The sequence below is a fragment of the Vulpes lagopus genome, chromosome 13 (genome assembly GCF_018345385.1).
Source record: "Vulpes lagopus strain Blue_001 chromosome 13, ASM1834538v1, whole genome shotgun sequence".
In the NCBI taxonomy this organism is placed as follows: Eukaryota; Metazoa; Chordata; class Mammalia; order Carnivora; family Canidae; genus Vulpes; species Vulpes lagopus.
This window is the reverse complement of record NC_054836.1, coordinates 43,263,664-43,291,439: the sequence shown is the minus strand read 5'-3', so window position 1 is coordinate 43,291,439 and position 27,776 is coordinate 43,263,664. Positions and strand designations below refer to the sequence as shown.

General features: G+C 48.2%; 1 protein-coding gene across 5 annotated transcripts in view; it reads right to left on the bottom strand.

Annotated features, from left to right (window-relative positions):
• MINDY4 (MINDY lysine 48 deubiquitinase 4) overlaps positions 1–27,405 on the bottom strand; it is a 105,310-nt gene extending 77,905 nt beyond the window's left edge. For 2 of the 5 annotated variants that reach the window (XR_005983579.1, XR_005983580.1), the window contains exons 1-5: positions 26,735–27,405; positions 19,972–20,091; positions 16,044–16,279; positions 12,691–12,937; positions 8,599–9,017 (exon numbers count right to left, since the gene is read on the bottom strand). Coding sequence is in view for 2 of the 5 variants with exons in the window: in XM_041728087.1 (XP_041584021.1) it covers positions 8,599–9,017; positions 12,691–12,937; positions 16,044–16,279; positions 19,972–20,091; positions 26,735–26,797 (1,085 nt within the window). In the remaining 3 variants the exon portion in view is untranslated. Of the gene's footprint in view, positions 1–8,598; positions 9,018–12,690; positions 12,938–16,043; positions 16,280–19,971; positions 20,092–21,200; positions 21,324–26,734 lie in introns of all 5 variants that reach the window. The other 3 variants (XM_041728088.1, XR_005983578.1, XM_041728087.1) reach the window with 3 other exon arrangements.
• Positions 27,406–27,776: the final 371 nt, after the last annotated feature.

The following is a 27,776-nucleotide window of genomic DNA, read 5'->3' as shown; positions in this document are numbered from 1 at the left end:
AGTTATACTTGGGGTGCTAACAAGGAGGCCCATCTCTTCTCTAAATCAAAGGGCCTTCCCAATCCTGAAGGAAAGCTATGAGCTTAGGGTCTTTTCTCCATAAGCCCCCATACATGCATATCATCCAAAAATGTATATGAATACAACAGAACCCAATGCAGGCCCCAGAAAAGAAGGGTGAGGAAAAATAAGAGAGCTGCTTTCGCTTTTTAGGAATGAGACTCCCAGGGACAACAGCAAGCTGTTTCTCAAGAAATCTCAAGCTTGGAGGAAAGTAGAGAAGAGCAATGAGTATGTCCAGGCACAGCAGTGAGCCCCTTGGCTATTCTCCAGCTGGGCTATTCCAACTCTGTTCATCCTTTAAGCCCAGCCCAGGAGCACCCCCTCCTCTAAGATCCTGCAGCACCTGAATGGGCACCACCCATCTGGTCTGGGACAGACACTGCCTGCTACTTTTAGGTGACTTTTTCTGTCTGCAAGATCACTAATCCCACTCTCCCGCGTGTTCCTTGAGTGAAGGGAAGACCTCACACTTCACTTCCCCTTCCTCAAGGCAAAGCCAATAATTCAGGCCCATCCATTAATATGGAACAATTCTGAGCAAAGTTGAGGGACGAAGGGTCACAGACAACTAATCCCCATGCTCAGGCAGCTGACAGTCCAGCAGGAGAAACAAGGAAGCCTGTCAGCTCTCTTCAGTGTGCCATGTGGTATGAGAAATATGAGAAGGGGGTAATGTCCAGGTGTTAGAACAGGAAAGAGATCTGGAAAAGCTTCCTAAAGAAGTCAACATGCGGGGATCCCTGGGTGGCTCAGTGGTTTAGCACCTACCTTTGGCCCAGGACATGATCCTGGGGACCCGGGATTGAGTCCCACATCAGGATCCCTGAATGGGGCCTGCTTCTCCCTGTGCCTGTGTCTCTGTCCCTGTCTGTCTGTCTGTCTCTCTCTGTGTGTCTCTCATAAATAAATAAATAAATAAATAAATAAATAAAATCTTTAAAAAAAGTCAACACGCAAAATAACCTAAATATAGGACATCATAGTTGTGGTGGCATGGGTTGGTGGGTTGGTGGGTGGGCTGGTTGGTTAAACGGATGGTCGGTTGGTTGGATGAATGGTTGGTTAAATGAATGTATGCATAAAAAAATGAATACCCACAAGTGAACTTGAGGATAAAGTTTTAATTGTTCCAATTCTACTGAAAATTATCAGTTTAAGTTTTATGACACTTTCCCAAGCAGATCAGCATAATTTTCCCTTCCTTTCTCTTTGCTATATGCAGTCTTTCATTCACTCAATATTCATTGCCAGGTCCAGGGATACAGCTGGAAAAAAAGAAAGGAATGAAGGGAAGAAGGAAAGAAGAGAGGGAGGAAGGAAGGGAAGAAGGAAGCCCACTCAAGTCCTCAAAGACTTCATGGAAGTAAAGGTGATTTATCAAGTCACTATGCTACATTGAGGGTTATCTGTGATACTGAGGAGAAGAGAAGCATATAGACCCTGTGAACCAGGCAAGGGTTAGGGTGAGACATGTGAGGAACCTAGCATGCAAAATTTAAGGAAGCACTTACTTCCAGGTTCATGCAGGCGTCTGCGCTACAGATGAGCTACCCTGAGAATGTATGCTCCTTAAATTCAATACCCTAAATGCCTCGCTAGCTCACTCTCATCCTGGCCCCGTTGCTGACTTCAAGATGGGCCACTCTTTGCAGTTCTGGTAGGCAGGGTCTAGTGAGCTAACTGGCAGACCAGCAAATAAGCACCGTGGAGTGAGGGAGGGAGGGACTCAGGAAAGAAGTATCTTCATATACTTCCCCTGCTGATAATCATCTCCCCAAAGTTATCCCTGAGCCTTAACAGCCTCCTTCCACCCAGCAGCAATGGCTTCCGCTGCATGGAACAGCTTTCCAGCCTGTATGCTATGGATTCAGGCCTTGGGCAGAGCAGCGGCAAGGCCCAGATGTGGTCAGAGGAGGATCTCGGAGCTGCCACTCTGATGTCCAGAGATGGACAAAATGAGACCACTCACCCTTCCACGGAGAGGTGTGGATACACTCTCACCTCTTTAGTGCCACGCTTTGAGAGTCTCAGAGGGCATCTGGGTCATGAGAAGTCTCTCTGCCCTGGGAGATGCACTGGATAGAAGAGCTCCAGGTGCTCCAGAGCTGAAGGTACCTAGCAGCTAGAATTACCACATAGGGTAGCGGCAGATACCCCCATCTTACTCCAAGTGGCCTGTAACATGCACTGAAGCAGTTTCTCATACTTATGCTCCACACACGCTAGGCAGAGGCCTGCATGCAGGAGACAGAACTGGTATTCCACCGTGGATGGGGGGCACAAGTAGGGTAAACGTGGGTAAGAGGTAAGAGGGAGAACCAGCTGAGCACAGGGCGGCCGTACCCACCACAGAGGAGAGGTCCCTGGAGGCAGTCATGAAGGTGAAGCTGGATGAACCCAGGAGCTCCAGGCCGCCCACCTGTTCACCCGGGGCTACTGGCACACAGGGAAGCAACTACCTGTTGTGCATGTTTCAAGAGTCAGCTAATTTCAAACCTTTATAGTCTGACATAAATCCAAATAATGTGCAGAGATAAATTAAAATGGAAATTCCACCCGTTACTCATCCCATGCGGTGCAGATGTTGTCAGACTCGGGATGCTTGAGTATGGGGAATAGTCAATAAACCACAAACACCACATCCTCAGAGGAGCCTCTGCCAAGCCCCAGATGGCATTATTCATTCCCTATCAGGACGCAGCCAGGCATCTGTGTGCCTGCTGGCCCACTCAGGACCAGGAGCCCAGGAGGGGCTGGGCACCCAGGAGGGACCAGGATTCACTCATCTCTCCTCCCAGTGCACAGCCCTCGAAAGGGGTCTGGTGAGTGGCTGCTGAAGGAAATCACTAGCAAGGGTCTCTAGAGCCCTGAGGATTGATGAAGATCTGCCGCCACCTACTGTCCATTCTGCTAAACCCCAAAAAATCAGCCAGGGCAGCCCTAATGGTAGGCACTAAATCTCGGGAGGCAGGGGCACTATACTCCTGGAGCCATGGTGGTCACAGAACAAGGCAGTTATATTGCATTCCTCACCTGATGTTACCACGTCACCATGAAGTCCTTGCAGGGACACATGGCCTCTCCAAGCCCAAGGGCCCATTCCCTGTCAACGGCACTCCCTAACCACTCAGGTCTTCCACTCCTCTGACAGCACTGCAATCTAGCACCTGAGTATGGAGAGTTGCACCCGAGCATGGGCTTCTGAGGCAGGGAGCCATCTCCCCCTTCTGCATCCCTAGTGATGAGTTGGGCCCCAAAGGGCACTCAAGAGGCACCTCCTGTCTGGCCAACACAGCAGGACATTACCAGCCCCAAAGCCCAGGATGGTGTGAATGGCACTCTTCCTTGGCGGGGGGGCTGTGGCATCGGGATGGGAGGGGCTGCCTGCAGGCCTGAATCGGGCTTCGTGCCAGTCTCCCCTCTAGGGTCTGTCTGCCTGGCCTGCCTCACCAGGGCATCCCAGAGGTGATGGCCGTGATCAGGCTCTGCCACTAGTCTATCAAAACTCTGGGGTCTGGGCAAGTATACAAGGAGCCACAAGAATGACAGAGAAGACCCTGGTGCCCTACCCAGGTCCCCTGGCCTCAGCATGCCCATCTCAGCTGCTGTCCATGTTGGTTACTAACGGCTCACAGCTGTGTCCCTCTCTACGGAATCCCCTCCGCCAGATGCACCCAGGAGGTGGCACACTGCCCACCCCATCCCAGGATGGGCAACCCTGAGTCAATGACTGACAAGGGGTAAAAAGCTCTCTCCTAGCTTAATGGTGGGGACAGCCGTGGGTCAAGTCACACTCTCATCTCCCTGTGGGATCAGACTGAGGCCCCACATCCTGGCTGAGACCTTCCCCTGCCCTGTCCTGCTTCCCCCACTGCCTTTCTCCTAAGAGCACCCCCAGTAATTACATGCAACTGAGCCTCCATCCTAGGCTTGAATTCTAGGGCAACGTCAGCCTGGAGCACACTACCTCCCCCTGCCTCTGCCCCTGGCTGTGACTTCCAGGGCCACCTCTGAGCCCGATGTTGCAAGGCCCAGAAAAGGCTCCAAGTAGCCACCTTCCCTCACCCCTGTTAGGTCTGAGTGCTGGGACAGTTCTACACATAAAAGCCAGCTCTGCTATTGCCTCACTGTCCTTTGTCACACTTTAAAATGACTACACATGCACACGTCTCTCCACCTTGAAGAGCTCACAGGATCTGATACATACTAGGACTCACATCCACCTTTACAGAATTGAATGACATAAATGGGGAGGGGGATGCGGGTGAGCAGGACTGATGGTGGGGAGGTTGGGAAGGGCAGGGAGATTACTCTGGCCCTGGTTTTAAATCAAAGGTGCTGCATACAGTTATGTAGTATGTGCACTGCACAAAGATGCCTAGCTGAGGGGACAAGAGACGGCTGAAAGCCAACCCATATTCCATCCACCAAACTATGAGCCCTGGGACCTACTTCCACCCAGAACCTTGACAGGTTCCTTAAATTCTCTGGCCTTAGTTTTCTCATCTGTAACATAGGGATAATAAGTGCTGGCAAGATCCTCATTCTCAGCTCCCAGCGTCTTCTGGGAGTTTGGAGGGAGCTCTACTAGTCTACCCGCCTGTAGACCTTTACTCTCCTCCCCTCTATGCACTGCATCCTGAGGGAGGAAGCGTGACTTATCTGACTGAAAGAAAGAGAGGGCATGAAGCTCAGTTGTACCCTTTCACTCCTGAGAGGGAGCTGCTTTCCTGGGGTGGCCCTTCCCACCATATGCCATGTGAGCTGACCTGCACTGGGCCTGACACGAGGTGAGGAAGTAGGTCTAGTGCCCGGGGCCCATCAGGCCTCATGATTATGATTTGCTGTGTCTTCTACCTTCCCCTTGTCAATCACAGAAACAGTATGAGGTCTACCTACAATATCCAGCTCTACCTGGATACCCTTTGTTTGATTTGCCAATTTGTTCAGAACTCAGGAGAAGAATACTTTTTAACAAGAACACAAAAGGAAAAAAAATAATAATATTCATCTCAGTGGATTATTAGAAAGAGCAAATGGGCCAATATATAGAAGTACCTAGCAGAGTGACCAGCAAATAGACGGTAAGTGGTAGGCAAACAACAAAGCCCCCAAAATGTTTGCTGACAGATCAGTGTAAGGGTCAACACTACTAAACATGGGTTAAATACCCCTAATTATATACTTCGCTTGGTATTGGGGGGAGGGGCTGTGAATACACTTTTACCTGCTTCCTGTAAGACAAAGTTCATACCATCTTTCAAGGGTTTGATAACTAGTCCAAGGCCACAGGCGTTCTCAGGGACAGAACTGATTTGCCAGTCCAGCCTGGAATCCAGCCTGGAATCCATGCAATTCCAGAGCCCATGTGCCATACCTCCTAAGTGCACTGTAACCAGTAGGTCCTCAATAAATATCTGACAATTGAAGCAGAAGGCCCAGAATAACTCCGGAAGAATCATAGGCCAGCAAAATGCACAAGCCAGCGGAAAACCCGGAAACCATTTACCCAGGGGCCACGTTTTACAGTCAGAGACAATGAAGTCAGAAACAAATGACTGGCCCAGGTCAGCCAGGCCAAGGGAGGGCTAGAACCCAGGGCTCCTGATACACCAGCCACTCCTATTTCTCCCCCTGAGAGTGCTTCCACTCCGTTAGGTTTGAGGCACTGTTCTCAGCGCACACAGGCATGGCACTGGAGGGCAAAACAAGGTCTGCTGAGTCAAACGACAGCAGGCAGATTTTAACTCCATGTGAGGAAGACTCTTCTAGCAGTCAGAATCATGCAGAAGCACTGCAGGGAGTTCCCCATCACTGGGGGTGTGCAAACGGACACCAGTCACCACCTAAAGGCCATGGAAAGGACTTCTATTCAGGAAGAGAGGCGAAACCATTCATTCATGTATTCACCAGACTCTGGAGCTCGCTGCCTGGGTTCATATCCCTGTTCTGCCTCTTACTAGGTATATAAACGTGGACAAGTAAAAGACCTCTGAGTGAGTTTCCTCATCTGTAAAATGGGAAGTATAATAGTATATCCCTCATAGAACTTTATGAGAAGTAAAAGAGTGAATTTACCTAAAAAAAACACTTAGAACAGTATCTTTCACAAAGTAGGTCAATATCAGAAGTTTATTGATCTTGTTATTGCTGTGGGTGGTAGTAGTAATAGTATTAAATATTCATTGAGTGCCTTCTGTGTACCAAATAACTAGTATAGGAGCAGGGAATATAAAGGTCCCTGTTCTCTCTTTTTTTTTTTTTTTTAAGATTTTATTTATTTATTCATGAGAGACACAGAGAGAGGGGGAGAAGCAGAGACACAGGCAGAGGGAGAGGCAGGCTCCATGCAGGGAGCCTGATGTGGGACTTGAACCCGGGACCCCAGGATCATGCCCTGAGCTAAAGGCAGCGCTAAACCGCTGAGCCACCCAGACGTCCCTAAAGTCCCTGTTCTCATGAAATTTATTTTCTATTGTGAGGGAGACAAACAATGGATAAGTAAAATGATTTCAGGTAATGATAGGTGCTGTGAGGACAACAAAACAGACTGGAGATGTGGGGGCGGAGGTGAAGTTGGTCAGAGAAAATCACTCTGAGTCCAGAACATCTGAGAGACAAGAAAGAGACAGTCACAAGATGATTTGGAAGCCGGGCCTTTACATCAAGGGAACAAGCCAGTTATCCCTCTTGTGGGAATAAGCTACAAATGTTGGGTAATAGGAAAAAGGGCCTGTAGAAAGAGTGAAGATCCATAAGTAACTACATTAATGCTAAAACAAAGGAAAAGAAGGGGGACTGGCCCTACCAAGATACTAAGCTATAACTACAAAACCATAGTAACAAAAGCTGTGATTATGTGGTTTCAGTTTTTTAAAAGGACAAAAGACAATCAACACAATAGAGAGCTCAAAGACAGACCCATGTCGAAATGGGAACCTAGGAAAGAATAAAGGTGGCTTCAAAAACCACTGGGTTGAAGAACAGATTGTGGATGGTGCTGGGAAAACTGTCTCACTCTATGGAGAAAAACAGAGGTGGATCTTTTCATCCTGACAAACACAAAAAGAAAATGTAAATGCAATAATTATTCCAACTAAAATAAAAATTATCTGATAGGAAATATATAGCGGACTGTAAAGAAATATCAACAAATGTCAAAAGATTGAAATCATACAGAATGTTTATGGATGAAGGGAAAATAAGCCAGGAATCAAAAGCAGAAGCCAGAAAAGCACCCCAGATGTTTGCTCTGGTCAATAACATGTCTTAATAACCCATGGGGCAAAAGAAGAAATCACAATGAGAATTAGAAAATATTTAAACTAAATCATATGAATACATAACATACAGATTCATGGGATACAAAGCATTGCTCAGAGGGAAATCTGTAGCTGTAAAAGGTATTATACAAGACGACTGAGGGAGAAATGGATGAGATGGGATTTTGTATACATGTATATATGGATTTTTTCAGCTTAAATAAATTATAAATTTTTAAAAAGAAAGAAGGATCCTGGCAAACCCCGCAGGCTTTTGGCTGGAACCCCTAAGTAGAAGGCTATGGAATGGATGAGAGTAAAAAGATGAAAACAGATAACCCCCAGATACACTAGAATCGAAGGAAGGCTGAGGTCACTCTAGCTAAACAGACATGAAGGCAGTAAGCAGTACTAGAGATGAAGACAGATTTCACAACGATAGAAAAAATCTATCCATCCCGAAGACAGAAAAATTCTACGTGTATATGCATCAGATAACCTAGCCACAAAATGTGCTGAGCAGAGTAGGCCCAGCTTCCCTAGGGTCACGAACGGAGTTCACAGACTGTATCTACTTAGCTTGCCATGTACCACCCGCACCTAAGTACCTCACTAGTCAAGATAAGAGAAAGGAGGACTACCCCTGCTAGCATATCCTAGATACCAGAATCTCATGGGGCTGTTGCAAGAAATTTGCCAGCCGATCACCTTCACGAATTTAGAGACAATTCCAAATTGTATTTACGTACAAACCCTTACGTAAAAATATTAACTGAATCAAACAATATATAAAAAGATAGTATATCATACCCAAGTAAGATTGATTCCAGGAATGTAAGGTTGGTTTAACATTCAAAAATCAGTCAATGTAATATTGATCAAGGTCAACTGTAAAGGAATAAGGGGAATAAAGAGGGATGCAGTAAAAAAAAGAGATGCCCCCAGAAGGGGCCTGTGGGCGCTGCTGCATTGCCACATCTGGGGCCTCCCCAGGAAACACTTCTTGCATGCCATGGCCTGGCCACGTTGCTATGGGTCAGCCTGGAAACTATGGGAACCATCTGCTAAAGCTTTCTTGACTTTGAGGAGAAAAAAGGACCGAGGAAACCTACCCCGAAGCTTCCCGTGTGGGTGCACTCTGGGCTGCTTGCTCCCTGGTGGAGAGGCCATACCCACCTTGTCCACTTCAGAGGCTGACTCTGAGAGCCCAAGGAGCCAACGGAGGACTGGGCGGATCTTTAAGAAAGCCATGGCCTCAGCACAGCATGCTCACCTGAGGGGCAGGGGCTGGCTCTCCTGTCTTGTGAATGTTCTTTCCAGCCTCTCCTGGGTCATCCTGGCACTCCCACCTGGCAAGGAGAATTTCAACGGCGTCCTGTTGGCCTCTGGGCCGCTGTCCACAGCTGGGCCATCTTCCTCGAGCTCTTGCCATCTGCCGCTCCCCCTCCGCAGCAGCCCTTTGCAGGACAAGTGGCGGGGGCTGCCGGGTGTGGTTCTCTGCTTTTCTGCAGTCAGCTCACCGAGAGGGCTCCTGGAAGGGGAGCCAGGGCTGGAAGCCAGGCTGTCCTGGGTGGTGGGACAGGCTGGAGCATGGGCAGAGAGCTCGGGTACTTTCCGGCTCTCGGAGTCGGGGGCCTGGGTCCTGCTGCTCAAGGCCGGGGACCGCTTCAGGGAGCGTCTGCGGATGGAATCCTGAAAGGACCAAGCAAAAGCTCAGTAAGGATCCCCTTCAAGGGAGGTGGGAAAAAACTCTATCCCCCCACAGGCATGTGCCCATAATGTCCACTCCCCCAGGAACATCTTCCCCCATCCATCCCCCAGCTCTTCTGAACATCCTACCTATTGTCTGAGGAGGTCCTCCTGGGCCACCAGATCTGAGCTGCTTTCACTGTACTCCACCTGCATAAGCCCCAGACGCCGGCCTCAGCCCTTCTCCCGCAGCCCTTACAGACAGCGTGCTCTGCTCCAGGAGCAGTGGACCTGTAGCTCCAGGGCCAGGCCTCCATCCAAATTCCTATATCACCACCTACCAGCCATATCCCCTGGGCCAAGTTATTAGTTTCTCTGCTTCAGTTGCCCTCCTCTGTAATATAGGCAGCCCATAATCTACTATCTGCCATTTCTAAAACCTCTTAAAACAAGTTCCCTTTTTTTCATATATATATATTTTATTGGAGTTCAATTTGCCAACATATAGTATAACACCCAGTGCTCATCCCGCCAAGTGCCCCGCTCAGTGCCCGTCACCCAGTCACCCCAACCCCCCACCCACCTACCTTTCCACTACCCCTTGTTCGTTTCCCAGAGTTAGGTGTCTCTCATGTTAAAACAAGTTTCTTTTGGAGTTCTGTGGCAAATTCTTTTTAACTGCTATGAGGTTGCTTACACTCCTTTTATAAGTGTGAATATTCCTATCTTTAGTTGTAGAAATGTTAATGCTTTTGCTTATGGGATGCTACCCCAAACCCTGCTGCAGGTGGTAGGTGGTATATGGCTTGTGCATGGTGTTTCTTTCCTGAAAATAAAATTCTGAATTCCAAAACACATTTGGCCCAAAGGTCAGGTGAAGGGTTGGGGACCTATAGCACCTATCTTGTACAGGATCGAGGTATTAAAGGGGATCCCCATGGAAGACACTGGCACAGAGCCAGACCAATCAGGGCAGTCAACAAATATCAGCCACTGCTCTACAGCTTCTCTCCAGTCCCCACTCACACAGGGCCTCAATCCTCCGTGAAACAGACCAAGAATGGCAGAAGCCATTCTTCATTCATCTCTGGTGTCCACCAAGCTCCCAGCTCAGTAACTTCTTCCTAGTAAGCACTCAAGGCTTGCTTAATGCTTGAAATGAAGGAATTCCAAAAAAAGTCAATTGAAATGTCCTCTCTTGCTATCAATGATTAACTGATAAAATGGGAAGTCAAACTGTTTACCAACCTAGCAACAGGGAGTGGAGGTAAAGAAGACAAGAATAGACCTGCTAGGCTTTTCCAGGGTTTAAAATTTGGGATTTCTTAGCATTTCCAGAAATAATCCAGAACCAAATGGGAAAGCCTGAACTGGAATAGAAACAGCTAATTCTGTAGTATTCTTGCCTAGTGGAAATTACGAGGCACTACAAACCTCCAAAAGCCACCAGGGCCTCCCTTGCCACACAGTGAAGAAAATATTAGTCACCATTCCCAAGTAGACCCAAACTTCTGGCCCAAGGCAGGGAACCCAGCCTCTTACTCATCCTTTGTAAGGGCAGAGCTGATCTAGTAGGGGAAAAAAAAAAAAACTAGCAAAGCTTGCTTTTATTCTCTTGAGCAACCAAGTATGGCCAAGGTACTCAAAGGCCCACAAAACACTTTCCAGAAAACCTGGGGAAATTCTACAACAACCTATCCTATCTTTCAATGCCCTTCACAGGATTCGGATATCCTCAAGGGAAAAACACACCTCCCAAAGCAATTATTCCTCCTTTTAGAAGTTTGGGACAATCTCCTAGATAATATTGCTCCAAATCTTCACACCTTAATTGTGAAGAGGGTCTCAACTACACGGATTGGATGTCACTGTAGGACAGGACCCTAGCATTCATCTGATCCACCAGTTCTCAAAGTGTGATCCCCCGGCCTTAGAGGTCCCCAAATCCTTTTAGGGAGCTCAAATCTATTTTCATAATAATAATATGACACGATTTGCCTTTTTCATCGTGTTGACGTTTGCAGTAATGATGCACATGAACTGGTGGGAAAAACTGCTGGCCCATAGCACAAATCAAGTGCTGGAGGTATCTGCCACCACTTGCAACAAAAATAAATAAGTAAAATGCTAATTTCATCTAAGAATGTCCATGCTGGGGCAGCCTGGGTGGCTCAGTCAGCTAAGCACCCGACTCTTGATTTCAGCCCAGGTCATAATCTCTGGGTTGTGAGGCCGGCTCCACACAGGTTAGAGATTCCTTCTCTCTGCCCTTCCCCCTGCTAAGGCTCTCCCTCTCTCTCAAATAAATAAATAAATAAAATCTTTTTAAAAAATGTCCATGCTGAAACATATAAAGTATTAATTCAACCCTATGGTACCCATCTCTTTAATATTCCACATGACAAAATAGGAGGTATATATAAACACTGCCAGATGCAGAGGATGACAGTTGTCTCAAGGAAAAGCACTTGCACAACCATCTGATTTGTGAATTGAACTTGCTAGTTTCTTCCGTGGAACAACTGACAAATTAATTGTGGTTATTCAGACTTGGGTATTCAGCAGGCATTTCCTTGATAATAAGAGGAGCCTGTCACTTCAAGGGAAATGACTGATGTGTTCTTTCCATGATAAAATACAAGTTGTGAGGTAAAAATTAATATCTGGGGAAACTTGCATCAGCCGCTGTGATTGGATGCCTTCTCAGCACTTAAAATCTTTTCTGATTAGTTGGGTGGTGACATCAAAACATGGGATTTTTTTTTTTTTTTGATGTGGGTTAATTTTTCGTAATGAAATGTCAACATTCAGAAGATCTCAGTAATTCAGATAACTTAACCAGTATTTTCCAAACTACCAAAACCCCCATGATATACAGGTAGAGGCAGGGAGACAGTCAGCTTCTTTCTGTCCTGATTCCAGGTGAATTGGGAGAAGAACACCAGCCTCTCGAGCCACAGCCCACATCTAGCCATACAGCATGGGAGAGGAGGTGACCAGCCATAGTAGACACACGAGATCTGTGCGGGTTTGCTCAGGCTCCCTCATGGGACTAATACTGCCCTATGAGTTTGGTGTTTGATTTTCCTTTGTTTTCCTATTTCTTTGTTGTTTTACAAACTCCTATTACATTCTTTCTCTCATTTGGTTGAGTCTCCCCACCTAATGGGACACTCCCACCAGAGTCCCTCCTTAAGGAAAGATACAAAACAATGATATGAAAGTATCAGAATTTCTTTTTAAAGCAAAGCAAACGAAACCATAAGGATTGGGATTTCCTCTTCCCTTTTAATATTATGTTCTAAAAAATAAAAAAAAAAAAGATTTAAAAAATAATAAAAAAGATGTTCTCTAGACTTGGATGGCTTGCCCCTGACTTCTGAATGGCAGAGGTAAAACTGGTAGATGTGTTCTCACTCAGCTGAGGAAGATAAAGCCATGACATCCATCTTGTTGACCCGAGGGGTAAACTGAGGTCAGGGAAGGTGATAAGGCCTGCCCATGATCCCACAAGGAGTTAACAGTACCACCAGAGGAAAAACAGGCAGGTGTCCCTCCCAACCCAACACACAGATCTATCTTGTGGGGTGCCCTCAAATAAACCCAGGCAACCCCTTAAGCCCTGCCTGGTTCTCACTTTCCACTCTCATCATAGCATTGAGAGCAGCAACTCTACCTGCGGGGAACTGGCGATAGGACCGGCCATCATGCCTCGGACAATCAGGCCAGACTTTGACCTGATCTTCTCGCCCACCCTCTTGGTGTCCAAGGAAGACTCTGACGACGGAAGCTTGTCCATCTTCTCCCACGCAGGGGCCACGGCAGGGCTTTCACCTGGGATAACTTGCATAGGCTTACTTTTGTGTGGGGGCCTTTTCGAGGATACAAAATTACCAAGCATATCCCCATCAAGATTGTCGTGCCTGCAAAAAAGGGGTTTCTCCATTAAACAGATTCCCCAATAGCTAACAACAATAATAAGTCCCACATTCAACTCAGAGCAAGCCCCTTCATACATCTGTGATGATTCTAACCCGCTAGTGCTTTATCATTAAAGGTAAAGAATAGAAAATACTTTCACACCAGGGCAAGTCTGACCTACAAAATGAGACCAGGAAACAAACAAAATCAGAATTGATGACCTATGATAGGATTTCTCAAATATCCTTGAACGTTTTGTGTCCTCAAATATAAAGGGCATCCTTGTTCCAGACCTGAGTGATTACAGAAAATCACAGCCCTCCAAGAGAGTCATGAGCTACGTGAAGCCCAGCCTTACTGCACATCAGTGAGATCAACAGATGGAGACATGTGGCAAACTTTGTGTTCTCCAACTATTCAGTTCAGGTTCAGTTCAGTTGGGCATGCCAACGGCTTCTCTTATTGGGCTTCTTGGCACTGAAACAGAGTGAGAGAGAGAGATTGTGTGTGTGTGTGTGTGTGTGTGTGTGTGTGTGTGTGTATACAGGGGAAAGAGAGAGATAGAACAAAAGAAGATGAGATGCTGAGGCAAACAAGGAAGAAAGAGAAAGAGACAGTGCAAGAGGCCCAGCTCAAGAGTACTCTTACCTATCATCTGTGATGGATCAGCCACAGCCCAGCACTCCTGTGACACAGGCTGGCATGTTTTCTACCATTGGACTCTGGCCTAAAGGGGCATTGACTGCTGCTCTATCCCAAGCTGCTGACTACCAAGCATTGGGTCACGCATGAGAGAAGCAGTCATGTGTGTGCTATGACAGGGGCATATCCAGCAAAGGAAGGTTCCAGAACCAGCTTGGGTCAACCAAAGACTTACAGAGAAGCCAGCCCTGAGTGTGAAGGAATGAGCACGCAGGAGATAACCAGAATGCCCCAGGCATTAGCACAAAGGCCTATCTATAAGAGCAGGCCAGGCCAAGGTGAGCCATACAGGCTGATCACGGAAAAAGTTTTTGCAAGTTACCCTTAGGAGTTTGGTTTTCATCCTGGAAGTCATGGGAAGCATCTGAAGGCCGTTCCACAGGGGAGCAGCATGACCAGGCTTGTTCGTGGGAAGCTCACACTATCTTAGGTGGAAGGGGGATTTGAGCAGATCACCAGAGGCCTGGAAACCAAGGAAGAGTCTATAGGAGTTAGCCCAGGCAAGAGAGGAGGTGTGAACTGAGGCACTGCTGTCAGGGCAGAGAAAGCAGGCAAGAGTCTAATATCATTAAGGGCTCACAGAGACAAAAATGATAGAGTAGAATAATACCCAAGTCTGTAGCTTGGATAACTGGGTGGAACTCGGAAGCCCCCACTTCTGCTAGTTCTTTATCACCTCAGAAATATTTATTTTCCCAGCCAGGCAGTAAGCACCTCTGAAGGAAGAACCATCTTCTTCCAAACTACTCTAACTCACTTTCACGTCTTAAGCCTTGAGTTAATGTTTTCAGTGGTCCTCGTCCTTTGGCCAGACCCTACCCCTCAGCTATCCTTGGGAAAGAAAATGCTTCTCAGCGGAGCCAGAAGGAAGCATCCAGCCCCAGGGAGTTAGACTCGCTAGTGACTACAGACAGCATATTAAGGTTGTAATTTAATATCAGTGCTTTCCAATACTGGAGGTTCAATCAAGAATGGCAATTAATTTCCTTCCTAAGAGTTCTAAAAGGCCTTATTTTTTCAGATGTTTTCATCTCTACAGCATTAAGTTGCTTTTAGAAGTCTATACCCCTATTTCTTTAAGAAAATGCAAACCCAGCAAGCCCCTGAAGCTGACAAACATTAAACATTTGAATCATAAGCATCCTCCTCGGCATCCCCCTCCATCCTCAAGGCCTCCAAGGAAAGTAACAGTGCTCCACAACAGGGAATCTGAAGGCACACAATGCGGAGGCTGAATAATGGACCCTGCAGATGGCCTGATCCCAGAACCTGTGAATGCTACCTTCTGTGGAAAAAGGACTTTGCACATGTGTTAAGGTTTTGAGATGGGAAGATTATCCTCAATTGTCTGGGAGAGCCCATTAGAGTCACAAGGTTGCTTGTTTAGAGAGAGGCAGGAGGTCAGAGTCAGGCGTAGGAGATGCCATGGCAGAAACAGAGGCTGGAGTGATGTGCTCTGAAGACAGAGGAAGCAGCCACAAGCCAAGGAATGTAGGTGGCCACTAGAAGCCAAAAAGGGAAAGGAAACCAATTCTCCCCCACAAAAGTCTCTAGAAAGAACAAGCCCTACTGACACTTTGCCATTAACCCGGTGAGACCAATTTTGAACCTCTGACCTCAGAACTGGAGAATAATAAATTTGTGTTGCTTTAAGACACGGTGATGGTGACATTTTACATGTCAACTTTGCTAGGCTATTTGCCTTGTTGTTCGGTCAAACACTAGCCTAGATGCTTCCCTGAGGGTATTTTTTTATGACTAACATTTACAGTCAGTTGACTTTAAGCAAAGAGGATCACCCTAGATAACACAGGTGGCCCTCATCCAATCAGTTAAAGGTCTTAAGAGCAAACTGAGGTTTCCCAGAGAATTCTGCTTCAAGGCTGTAACACAGAATACTTCCTGAGCTTCCAGCATGCCAGTCTGCCCTACAGATTTCAGACTTTCCAGCTCCCACAATCATGTGAGCCAATTCCTTAAGATAAATTTCTTTATAATTGGGGCCCCTGGGTGGCTCAGTTCGTTAAGCATCGACTCTTGATTTTAGCTCAGGTCCTGATCTCAGGGTTGTGAGTTCAAGTCCCACACTGGGGTCCATCCTGGGCATAAAGCCTTCTTAGGAAAAAAGAAAAAAGGGTAAAAAAAAAAATTTAAGAAGTAAAAAAAAAAAAAAAGTAAAATTATAAAACAAATCTCCTTATATGGGATATATAAAACCAATATAATATGTGTGTGTATATATATATATACACTATTTGTATATATACTTACATGTATTCACATACCCACACACACACATATCCTACTGGTTCTGCTTTTCTGGAAAACCCTGTTATAGCCACTGGGTTCATAGTCATGTGTCACAGCAGCGATAAGAGACTAATCCATGGTGTAAATAAGAGATACCTGGCTTTGCTTGTTTCTGACAATGATGTTCTCCATCCTGAATCTTCATCTGCAAGGTCATATATATTTACCAGCATGGTCTCTGAGCACCTTGATGTTAATTTGTTATTTTTCTTTGGAATTGAGAGTGCAGGGATTGGTGTTTCTTGAGTTAAATTGTTGGGAGGATTTCCAAAGTGATCCAGAAAGTATCTGGTGATGAGTTCAAGGCTTGTTTTTAGAGGATTTTCCTTTGCCTATCATTGGAAGAAAACAAAAATCATTAGTCATATGTACAGCTTCAGGGGAAGGGCAGAAACGATGCTCTTCCAATTCCTTAACAGTTTATCAGCTTCTCCTACATTCATACCCTCTCTCAGCAAATGTCCACTGACTGCCTCTCAGACGTGAGGCACTGTGTTACAACACGGAGATGAAGACAAAAATCTCTACCCTAAAAGAATGGACATCCAATGCATTGGTCAGGCGATTCAACCAACAGCTGTAATAAAATACAAGATAAACAGAAAAAACACCCAAGCAAATTTCCTCTTAGTTTTCCTCATAGGAATAACTTTAGAAAATAGCCTTTCATTTAAAAAAAAAAAAAAAACTTAAATCTTCAGGGATCATTAACTCTACAAACTTATAAACATTTGGGACCTGAGTATTCTCATAGGTTGTATACTCTGCATTTAACACTGGGTGCTGGGGCTTGCAGGGATGGTACCACAGCAGGTTATTGCAAAGAACACAGAGAGGCCGTCAGGACTGTCTCAATCTATACCTGAATCTTAAAAACATTAAAACTCTTCAATAATTGGTTTTAGAAATAAATGACATCAGGGGCACCGGAGTGGCTCAGTCAGTTAAGCATCCACCTCTGGATTTCAGCTCAGGTCATGATCTCAGGGTCGTGAAGTCAAGCCCCAAGTCAGACTCCGTGCTGAGTGCAAAGCCTGCTTAGGATTCTCTCTCCCTCTCCCTCTGCCCCTCCCCACCTCCACTTGCACTTACTCTCTCTCTCTTTCTCTCTCTGGAAGGAAGGAAGGAAGGAAGGAAGGAAGGAAGGAAGGAAGGAAAAGAGAGAAAGAAAAAAAGAGAGAGAAAAAGAAAAGGAGAGAAAAAAGGAAATGAAATGACATCAGTATTTCCCAACCCTAATCATGCCAAATGTCATCTCTGGAGGTTTTTAGAGATATATATTCCCAGGCCCTATTGTGTCTTAAATTGCAAAGATTAGAGTCCTGATTTCTCTTAAAATTCCTCTAAGTCACTTGGACAAACACAGTCATCCAAGCAGCAATCCACAGTCTGACCTCAGGCCACATAACTGTGTCAGTCCCCACCCCACTTGTCCAGGAACCCCAAGCTGTTGGCAAGTGTGGCCAGACATGGGGCATTTGGAGGGCTGGCATTTGATGAGACTGCAGTGAGAGCAGTAGAGCACCTGACAAAGCACCTGGCAGAGAGCCCCTCAGGCACATGCAGCCCTCCCTCCTTCCTAGTGCCTGGGTCTATGCAGCAGGACTCTGGGACCAGCACCCACAGCCAGATGGGTTATGACCAATAACAACAGATTTATCAGGCAGTTAGAATCAGGGGACAGCTTTATTTTCTTAGGGTGGAACCCAAAAAAAACAATTTTGTCTAAGTCTAAATGAAACTCATGAGGAAGAGAGTCAGGGGAAAGATGTTATATGATTTATTTTGACCTTCTAGCTTTTTCTTTCAATATAAGAGATTTATAGCCCTAGATAACCTGAATTACACTTTATGGCTTTTCATAACACTCTGCTCAGAACAGACACAGCCTTTATGTGAATCTGGACACCATTTTTCAAAACCTCAATTTTGCATAGGCATTTTTGTATATCGTACTATGAGTAGGGAAAAACAAGTTACTGGAATTAACATTAAATTGCGGGGCTTTCCTACAATCAGGCTAGCTGCGTGCAAATGTCAAAATTACTATGCAACAGATAGATTAAGAAATATATTGTTCTGTAAAATATAAGCTCAATTCACTATATAATAACTATTATATCAATCAAATAATCAGGGCACTTATCAAAACCTAATGGAAATATCTTAAGTATCTTCAGATAATTATTACCCTAGGGAAACTATTACAGTGGAGAAGTAAAAGCAACTTGAATGGCAAAGATGATTCCAGGAAATTAGGTAAAGTTGCATTTACATAAAATTCCCACTGCACCAGCATGGTTAATTGATTTTCCTATTACCTGTCTCACTTTCTGTGGAAAAAAAAATCTTTCTAACATGTACAGTCCACATTCTTGCCTTACAAACATAGCAAAAGGAGGTGGGCTGGATATCTGCTGCCTGGGTCTACGGGCCTCCAGCTGAACACAGGGAGGAGGTGGTGGGGCCCTGCTGTCACCCCCAAGACCAAAGATGAGAAGGGCATCGAGCTAATGTCTTCACTGAGCCAACAACAGGACTGCACCTGGCTGCCACCGCCCTTTTCTCATCAAAGTGGGGCACAGAAACTTCTGGCAACCCGAATGTTCCTGTAGGTTGATGCCATCCTTCACTTTACTCAGGGAAACTTAGCCTGAGCTTCCCAATGGGTGATGATGGGCAGGAAGGTAGTTTACAAGCTCTTCTGAGGTTCCTCTGGGCATCTCAGAAACAGCCCTCCAAAGGGCTGGCATTTCAGCCCCATCTGCTAAGATTTCGTTTGAGTAGAGGGTTACAATCACAGGAGGCCTGACCACCATTATTACTATGGCAGGACTGAGAATCAGAAGATCCGGTTCTAGCCTCACTCCTGCCCCATACCTCACTGTGTCACCTGGATAGGCTACTTTTCTGTGGCTCGCAGCTCCCCTAAGTGAGGCCCCCAATCTCCCAGCAGTTGAAAAGCTGCTTAGCCCAGTCCTGAGGGGCTGCCCAAGAAGGCCAAGAAGGCAAGTCCTCTTCATCCCCAATTCAACCATGGGGCTTCCTTCTTAGTTTCATACGTGTGGACATCCGCAGGATATGTCATTGTATTGCCTTTTTAAAAAATGACGATAAATGCTAAACTACCTGACCATTAGGTTCTTTCCCACTCTACCACAATGCCCTACCACAAGACCACATCTGTTGGAGAGCCCATTCCTCGATCAGATTAGAAGATTCTGTCTTTGTGGCAGAAAGAAACAATTAAGCCAGAACGGTAGCTTCATTCAGACAGTCGGCCAATGATATAACCCACAAACACATATAGAGACTATTCTCTATGTCCTTGGGCAACAGGCTAAGTACACGGACACAACAGTGAACAAAAGAGACGCCAGTCTCGGGCCTCCTGCTGCATCCAAAGTGGTGGGGAGGCAGACGGTAATTAAACAACCACACATACATACTCTATTATAAGTGTGCTGAGCACGACAAGGGACAACTACAGGGTTGGGGGGAGGTGGTGGGGCTGAGGGATCAGGGAAGCCCCCCACCCTCCCCAATTCCAAGGCACCAGGGTTAGCTGAGCCCAAGCCCCGTTTCTGCCTAAATTAAATGTCACAGTAGACTTAAAAATAAGCTATTACTCAGATTTGAAGAAGGAAAATCTTACATGGGCAGGGAATGGAAAATTTTAGTATAACCGAATATGATATTCCTAAGTACGGTCTGGCTAAAAACAGCCTCCTAGGGGAGGAGGGAGCACAGGGAGTAACTGTCAAGAGCCCGGGTTCAAGGTGAGCTTCCCGCCACACATGCGCAACAGGCCCCCGGGGGGGCAGCCTAGGGCCTCCATGAGGCTGGAAACCGAACTCACACTCGGGATTTGTCAGCACTTGGCCGGGTCTGCTGCTCCCCTGGCCGCAGGCACGGCAAGCCTCCTGCCACCACCGTCTCCGACAGCTTGGCAGGGCCCCGCCAGTGCTCTGACATTGCCAAGCTCAGTTCCAGAACATTACACCACACCTTAAAAAGCACGTACCTTGTTCTCCTTGTAGAGAAATTCAAGATGCAAAACCTTGCGGAGATCATTTCTGCTGTTTATGCTGAGGTCAGAGCGTGGGCGTTCCTGGTCCATGGTCACACATGTCTTCTTTAAGCCCTGCGGGAAGAAATCTGAATCATTATCTTCATTTTAAATCAAAACCTTCCGTTCTCTGATGTAGGTTATAAATAAAAGACTGTTGATGCTCATTATGATCATTCCTATCCTGCCTATCCTGCCTTCCTTGCAAGGAAATTACAAGGACCAAAAACTGACTTAAGAATTTATTTTTAGGCGCCTGGATGGCTCAGTCGGTTAAGGGGCCACCTTTGGCTAAGGTCATGATCCCCAGGTCCTGGGATCGAATCTCACATCAGGCTCCCTGCTCAGCGGGGAGTCTGCTTCTCCCTTTCCTCCCCTTGCTTGTGCTCTGTCAAATAAATAAATAAAATCATTTAAAAAACAAGTGAAGGGTGCCTGGGTGGCTCAGAGGGTTGATCTCAGGGTCCTGGGATCGAGCACCGCCTCGGGCTTCCTGCTAAGTGGGGAGCTTGCTTCTTCTTCTCCCTCTGTGATCTCTCTGGCCCTCACTCTCTCTCTAAAATAAATACATAAAATATTTTTTTTAAAAAAAGGAGTTTATTTTTATATAAGCTTTACACTTGACATCTTCACTATTATTATTATTCTGAATCTTAAAATAACTCCATGGCCCGAGTTAAGGTTGGAGCTGTTGGCCCATTTTATAGAAAAGGAAAGTGAGGTTCAGGTAACTTAACTGATTCACCTAAGGCTGGAGCCCTGGGTTTGCACTAGATTTGGAGCCACAGAATATGAAGCTTTAAAAATAAATAAAAGGAAAAAAATAAGCAAAAGGTCAATAACAATTCCTTTCTTTCCTCGGGTAAGAGCAAGGACTGATCTGCCCAGGTAACATAGGAGAATCACAGAACAGGGGGCTCTGACCATCCCAGCCTGTGAGTCAGCAATGCCAGGACTGAAGCCCCTGGAAACACATGGTAAATGTTTGCTGAGGTCCTAGTGAAGCCACTTGCCATCATCCAGTCCTCACCTCCCAAAAGGCCCCATGAAGACACTCCAGCAATGGCAAGTGCTATTCCCTACTATAAGCCTGGCTTCTTCATCCAAAAATTAACCACAGAAGCTGGGGCCTGCCCACCCCACTGGACCATGGTGATCACCCAACACAGAGGAGGAAGAGATACCTCACAAACAGCTCAGCCTGGTGCTAAGGGAGCCTTTTGCTCTTCGTGGATCCAGCCCCTCGTGCTAGTCAGGCCTCAACATCTCACGCAGGTTTTGTGTTCACAATCTTACAGAGACTCCCACTGATGGGAAAACAAGACAAAACCTGCTTCCTGTCATTAACTGAGGGAAGCAGAATTTGTGAAAAAAAAAAAAAGAGAGATGAACACAACCTTGAAACAAAGAGAATAAAAGGGAAGTCTTAGGGAGGAGGAACAGAAAGAAATGGGTGTGCATGTTGGGGGAAAGGCAGAGGCATACCTGGGTGCCCTAAGGAGAATGAACTGGGAGTTAGAGGGAGAAGGTCACAGCAAGTACCTACATTGCATCTGGGTTTCCCCATGGCTTTCCAGCCAATGAGAGCGAGGCAGAAACCATGAGAGTCCCCCTCTGCTGGATAACTCTTTATGTCTGTCAGGAGTTCAGATCAGCAAGTCTTGGCACACTTAACAAACTCCCCAGGATGGTGGTACATGATGACATTTGGAAGCCACTGCAGGAGTGGACAAGGATCCCTCAGGAATCAGCCAGTCCTCAGTCCCATCCAGGTCCGCTTAACCTTTATCACTCAACAAACATTTCCCATGTACCTACGATGCAGCAGGCTGTTCTAGATGCAGGAGATACCAATGGAATAAGACAAACCTCACCCCTTCACAGAACTGACATTCTGTTGGGGAAGTGGACCACAAACAGGGGTAAATGTACAGCAGGCAGCTGCTAACGTCCACTACTATGCAGACAAATAAAATGAGAGCAGAGACACAGAGAAGGACACTGTTAGATAGTCAGCTACTTATTGAGCATCATCTGCAGGCTCACTCCTGTCTTCCGGTTTTCCCATCTGTCAAATGAAGGGAATGAACCACTAGTCTACTAGTTTAGCTGCTGGAGGCAGAGGAGTAAACAGATCAAAGTCCTAGCCCTCATGGAGCTTACATTCTATGGGGAAAAGCCAACAACTCTAATATGCTGTGGGGAAAAGAAGTGTAGCAGAGCAGGAAACAGAAAGGACCAGGAGGGGGTGCAAGGAGGTTTGATACTTTACAAAAATCAGGAAAGATTTCGTGATTAGGTGACATTAGAGCAGGGATGTGAGGGAAGTAGGGGAACAGGCCATGCAGACAGTTCAGGGAAGTGTGTTCATGGCAAGAAAAAGCAAGTACAAAGGCCCTAAGGCCAGTGCAGCTAGAGCCACGTGGCCAGGGGGAAATGGCAGGAAACGAGGTCAGAGAGGTTGCCTAGAGCCTGAAAAGGAAAGGCTTGTTGACTTCAGTGAAATCTTGGGGGGGGGGGGGGGGGGCAGGTAGGGGCAGGGTGAAACAGGAGCTTGTATTTGTAAAGGATCACTGGCTACTAGGTTGGGAACCGATTTTTGGAGGCAAGGATTTAAGCAGAAACTAGTTAGGATGCTGTGGGACAGCTCACATGAAAGACAGAGGTGGCTTGGACTAGGGCAGTTGCAGCACAAGTAGAAAGAGGTGGCTGCATGCTGTATATGCTCTGGTGGTAAAGCCAACAGATGTACTAATGGACTGGATGTGGGGTATACAAGAGGGAGAAAAGCCAGGAACGACTGCAAAGCTTTAGGCCCAAGTGACCAGAAAGATGGTGACACTGCCTATCAAAATGGGAAAAGCTGCAAGCCTCAGAGGGGATCAAGAATTGGGTTTTGGACATGTTAAGATATTCGTTGTATATCCAACGGGAAATGTCAAACTGGCAGTTGGTAAGAATGTAAGAGTTCGGGGAGAGATCTTGGCCAGACAGGCATTTGGGAATTATCATCATGTTGATGGCCCTGGAATCCAGGAGGCTGGAGGAGGCACCTGGAAAATGAGCGAAGAAGAGAAGAAAACACTGAGTCTTTGAGTCCCCAGGCACAGCTCCAGGAAATGAGAGGGACCAGCAAACACCCCGAGAGGTTAGAGGACACAACACAGAAGGTGGCCTCCAGAAGCCAAGCGGAATGAGTTTCCAGAAAGAAGGGCACAAAACACTGTGCCAAACACAGTGTTAGATCAAGAAGTGTGGGAACTGTAAGTTAAAGGTCATTGATAAACTTGACAAGAGTTGCTTCCATGGATCAGTAGGGACAGAAGCCTGATTAGAGCAGGCTTGAGCAAGCAGGAAGGATGAGGATCAGAGCACACATAGTTCTTTCATGGGGTTTGGCTGTAAGAGGGAGAAGAAAAATGACCCAATAGCTGGAGGGACCTGGGAATCAAGAGGGGGTTCTGTAGGAACGACAGTAGAGAAGACAAAATATATATGCAACAGAGAGAGAGAACTGCTGCTGTGCCCTCACGCAGGCAAGAGGGGATGACACGCAGGGAGGGGCTGGCCTTTCCCAGGAGCATGGAGAATAACCTGGTAAGAGCAGCAGGGAGGCAGAGGGAAGGTCCAGGCCCAGGAAGGTTCATAACTGGAGTGGTACAGCCTGCGTGTGTGTGCTGGGGGAGGTTCTCAAAACTGCTTGTTTTCTTGGTGCGATGAGAACAGGGAAGTTGTTGTGTGAGCTTAGATGAGAGGGCAGGTGTGAAACAGCCATCCCAGAGCGGAGAGAGGGGGCAGGCTGGGGAGCTCTAACCAGGAGGGCAGCCATGCCTGAGGCCTCAGGGGACTGGGGGGCCTGAAACCATCCACATGTTGCTGTGTTTCTCTCCAGCCCCGTTCGGCACTGCAGGGGCAGGCATGGAGGAGGCCAAAGGGAATCTGAAAACTCGGAGGGCTGGGGGATTGGCGGAGGGAACATGATGAAAGAAGTGAAGGGCAAGGGAGGTGAGCATGTTGTTGAAGGTGTGATTATAACAACGGGAGGGTAAGAAGTGGGGAGAGGTCACAACAGGACTGGAGGGCCCCGGGAAAAGTTGGCAGGAACTATGGAATGCAGATGTGAGTGAGACTGAAGAACAGTTTATGACGGGCAGGCTGCTAAGGAGGCGAGCTGCAAGTGAGGATGACAGACTGCTTGCACAGATTACAGGAAGGGTACTGGTGACCACAGGCCCAGGACATGCCCGCTTGGAAAGGTGGCATAAGTAGGATGGGAACAAGTGACTGCAGGAGAGGGAGGCTGGGGCACAAGAAGAGTCACCCTGGAGCACCCTGACATTGCAGGAGATGCTCATGACTCTCCGAGGGCAGCCCACACTTAGAAGGGGGCCAGCGTAGCTGGGTACGATGTAGGGTAGAGGGCAGAGGAGGCAGTCGCAGCAGGTGAGGTCGGAGGCACCCCCTGCACAGGGTCAGAGAGAGCCTCATAGCCCAGGTGAGGCAGTGAGGTCTTCCCTTGGATTTTATGCTGCTTGTAGCAGGAAGCTCATAGAGGGTTTTGAGTTGAGGCCTGACAAGATCTAACTTGCTCACTGTGGGCAAGTTTCTTTGCCCCCTAGTCTCATGATCGTCTTACATGAAACGGAGTAAGTGTTCCTGTCTTTCAGGCCTGTTACGAGGATCTGAGAAAACAAACAGGCAACCAGAAGGCACCTCACACCATGATGGGAACTCTCTAGGTTATACCGGCCTCATGGCAAGCCCTGAGGGGAGTACGCGGTCTCTGCACCAGAGCAGAAAGAAGCTGATGAGGAAAGCACAGCTGGTCTACACGGCAGTCCCACCTCTCCACAACTTTCTGAGTGACTGTGGGCAACTCCTTGGTCAGGTCAGGGCTTTAGTGTGCCCAGATGAAAAATGGGAGGGAGAAGGGCCGGGTGAACCAGACACGGCCAAGGCTCCACCCAGATCAGGTGTCAGCTCTGCGGACTGGTCTCGTGGGCGAGACAGGCAGACATATAAATTATAATGTGAGCACCAGTGAGCAAGCCACAGACAAGGTAAGTCAGTTATTCCAATGGAAGTTATCCAAGAAGACTTCCTGAAGGAAACAGACCTGGGGTGGGCCGTGGGTAGAACAGGCAAAAGCATGTGGGAGAAGCTGGAACCCACACTGGGGTGGTACACTGGGGTGGAGCTATAGAGGAGCCTTAGGTATCTGGGGAGGACTTTGGGTTTCATTTGTACTCTTAAGAAAGGAAAGGTAAGAGGAAAACTGAGAGTTTTGCTTGGTGACCCAGGCTTCAAAGAAATGATAGTGGGCAGCCTCCCAGGGCGTGTCATTGACATCAGATGTGCAGCCAAGACTTGGTGATGGAAGGTCAATTAGCCTGAAACACAGAGCAGATACAATGAAGCCACATTGCATTTAATTTTTTTTTTTTTTAATAGAGGCACTGGGGATCCCTGGGTGGCTCAGTGGTTTGGCGCCTGCCTTCAGCCCAGGGCATGATCCTGGAGTCCCGGGATCGAGTCCCATGTTGGGCTCCCTGCATGGAGCCTGCTTCTCCCTCTGCCTGTGTCTCTGCCTCTCTCTCTCTGTCTCTCATGAATAAGTGATTAAAATCTTTGTTAAAATGATAATAATAACTTTTAAATTAAAAAGAAACATTATTAAGAAGCAAAGAAAGACACTTTCAAAACAGATGCACGAGAGGGGCGAGAGGTGAAGACAACGCTGACTACAGGTACCTACTAGGTGCCATATACAATGCTTGGGGACTGCCCATATATTATTATTAATCCTCATCATAAATCTGCAAACGGTGGGTCTTATCAATCCTGTTTTACAAATAAGGAAACTGAGGCAGTGTGACGCACCCAGGCTCACACTCTGATAACCGGTTGCCAGTATTTGAACCGCTCCACCCGATTCCAAGGCCCTTCCCCTTTTCCGCACAGCCCCACCCCCCCCCCCGTCAAAAAAAAAAAAATGATTTTGCTCGTGTGTATGTTTAATCCAGACACGGGCCCAGGGCCCCTGCTCAAGTGAGCAGGGGGGCCCAGCGCGGAGGCTCAATCCCAGCTCCCTGGGGTCACGACCCCAGCTGAAGGCAGATGCTTAACCAACTGAGCCACCCAGTGCCGAGCCCTAGAGAAGGGGTCAGAAGGCGGCAGAGGCTTCCGCAGTCACCTGCAGCGACCTCTGGTCTCCCACGGAGTCCCCACCTCCGCTGCAGCTGCTGATGCTTAAGGGCCTCCCGGAAAACTCTCCCGGTGCGACCCGGGGCAAGCTGCAAGCCGCCACGGCCTGCAGCCTCTGAGCTCCCGCCGCCGCCGGGGACCTCGCACGACCCCAGGGCTCGACGACCCGGGAGGCGGGAGGCCGGTCCCGGCCGCGACGAGGCGGCGGCTGTGCCCCCGGGGGAGGCCCGGGGGAGGCCCGGGGGAGGGAGGCCCGCGCCGCCGCCCCCGCGCAGAGGCGGGATGGGGGGGCCAGCGCGGGGCGGCGGGGCGGGCGGCGGGGCCGGCGGGCGCTGCGGGGGCCCGCGATGCCTCCTGGGAAATGTAGTTTCGGCCGGCCCCGGGCTAGCGGCGCTCCCGTCGGGCATCCCGGGCCGGGCCGGGCGGCGGCGGCGGCTCCCCCCGCGCGGAGGTGCGGGTCCGGCGCCCCCTCCCTGGGGCAGCGGCCGCGAGCGGCGCCGGCGGCGCGACCTACCTTCCTGCTGAGGAACTCCCGGACCAGGGAGGCGGCCACCTCCTCCACGAAGAGGCTGTCCATGCCGCGGCTCTGCCGACGAGGCCGGACGCCGCAGCCCGGGCCCCGGTCCGTTGGGGCCGGTGGGGCCGCGTTGCCGTGGCGACCGTGTCCCCGGAGCCGGGAGCGCTCCTCCCCTTCCCCGGAGCCCGCGGGCTGGGAGGGCGGGCGCAAGGGGAGGAGCGTCCTGCGCGGCTCAGCTCCGGCCCCGCGCCGGCCTCCGCTCGGCGCCCCTGGTGGCCCGCGGCGGGGAGCGGGGACGAGGCCGCCTCCCGCCGCTGAGGACCCCCGCAGCTGGCTCCTGGGCCCACTGAGGCCCGGGGACCTGGGCGCCGGGACTGGGCGGGGCAGGGAGGCCCGGGTCCCTGCGAGCTCCGTGCAGAAATTAAAGGACAAGTCCCTCACCCGCTTAGTGCCTGCGGTCCCATAATGACACTGCCGGTATTGAGCACCAAGCGTCTTATACAGGGGTCCTGGAAATAAGGACCCAATCATTATAAGTATCGATAAGCATCCCCAAAGGAAAACAGGCTTCGGGGATAGCGCCGCCTGCAGCCCGGAGCGCGATCCTGGAGACCCGGGATCGAGTCCCACGTCGGGCTCCCTGCATGGGGCCTGCTTCTCCCTCTGCCTGTGTCTCTGCCTCTCTCTCTGTGCCTCTATGAATGAATAAATAAAATCTAAAAAAAAGAAAGAAAAATAGGCTTTTCCGAGTGCCGTAAAATGGAGCTGCTGAGTAAATCAAAGCTATAGAGTGTGACCCCAGTACCCAGCAAATAGAATTTCTCCATGCCACAGACTAGCACGAAACTGGCATTAGCCACCAAGAGCATCGGCCTCACGGTGATCAGCTGTAATCTCTTCCCCTAACAACTCGCTGAGCTTTCAGCAATGGAACTGTGAGTGGGAAAAGTTAATTCCCAAAAGACTACATGCAGCATATCTTCGCGTAAACGTAAAACAACTTCAACCAGAAAATCAGAACTTGTAGGGATATAAGATA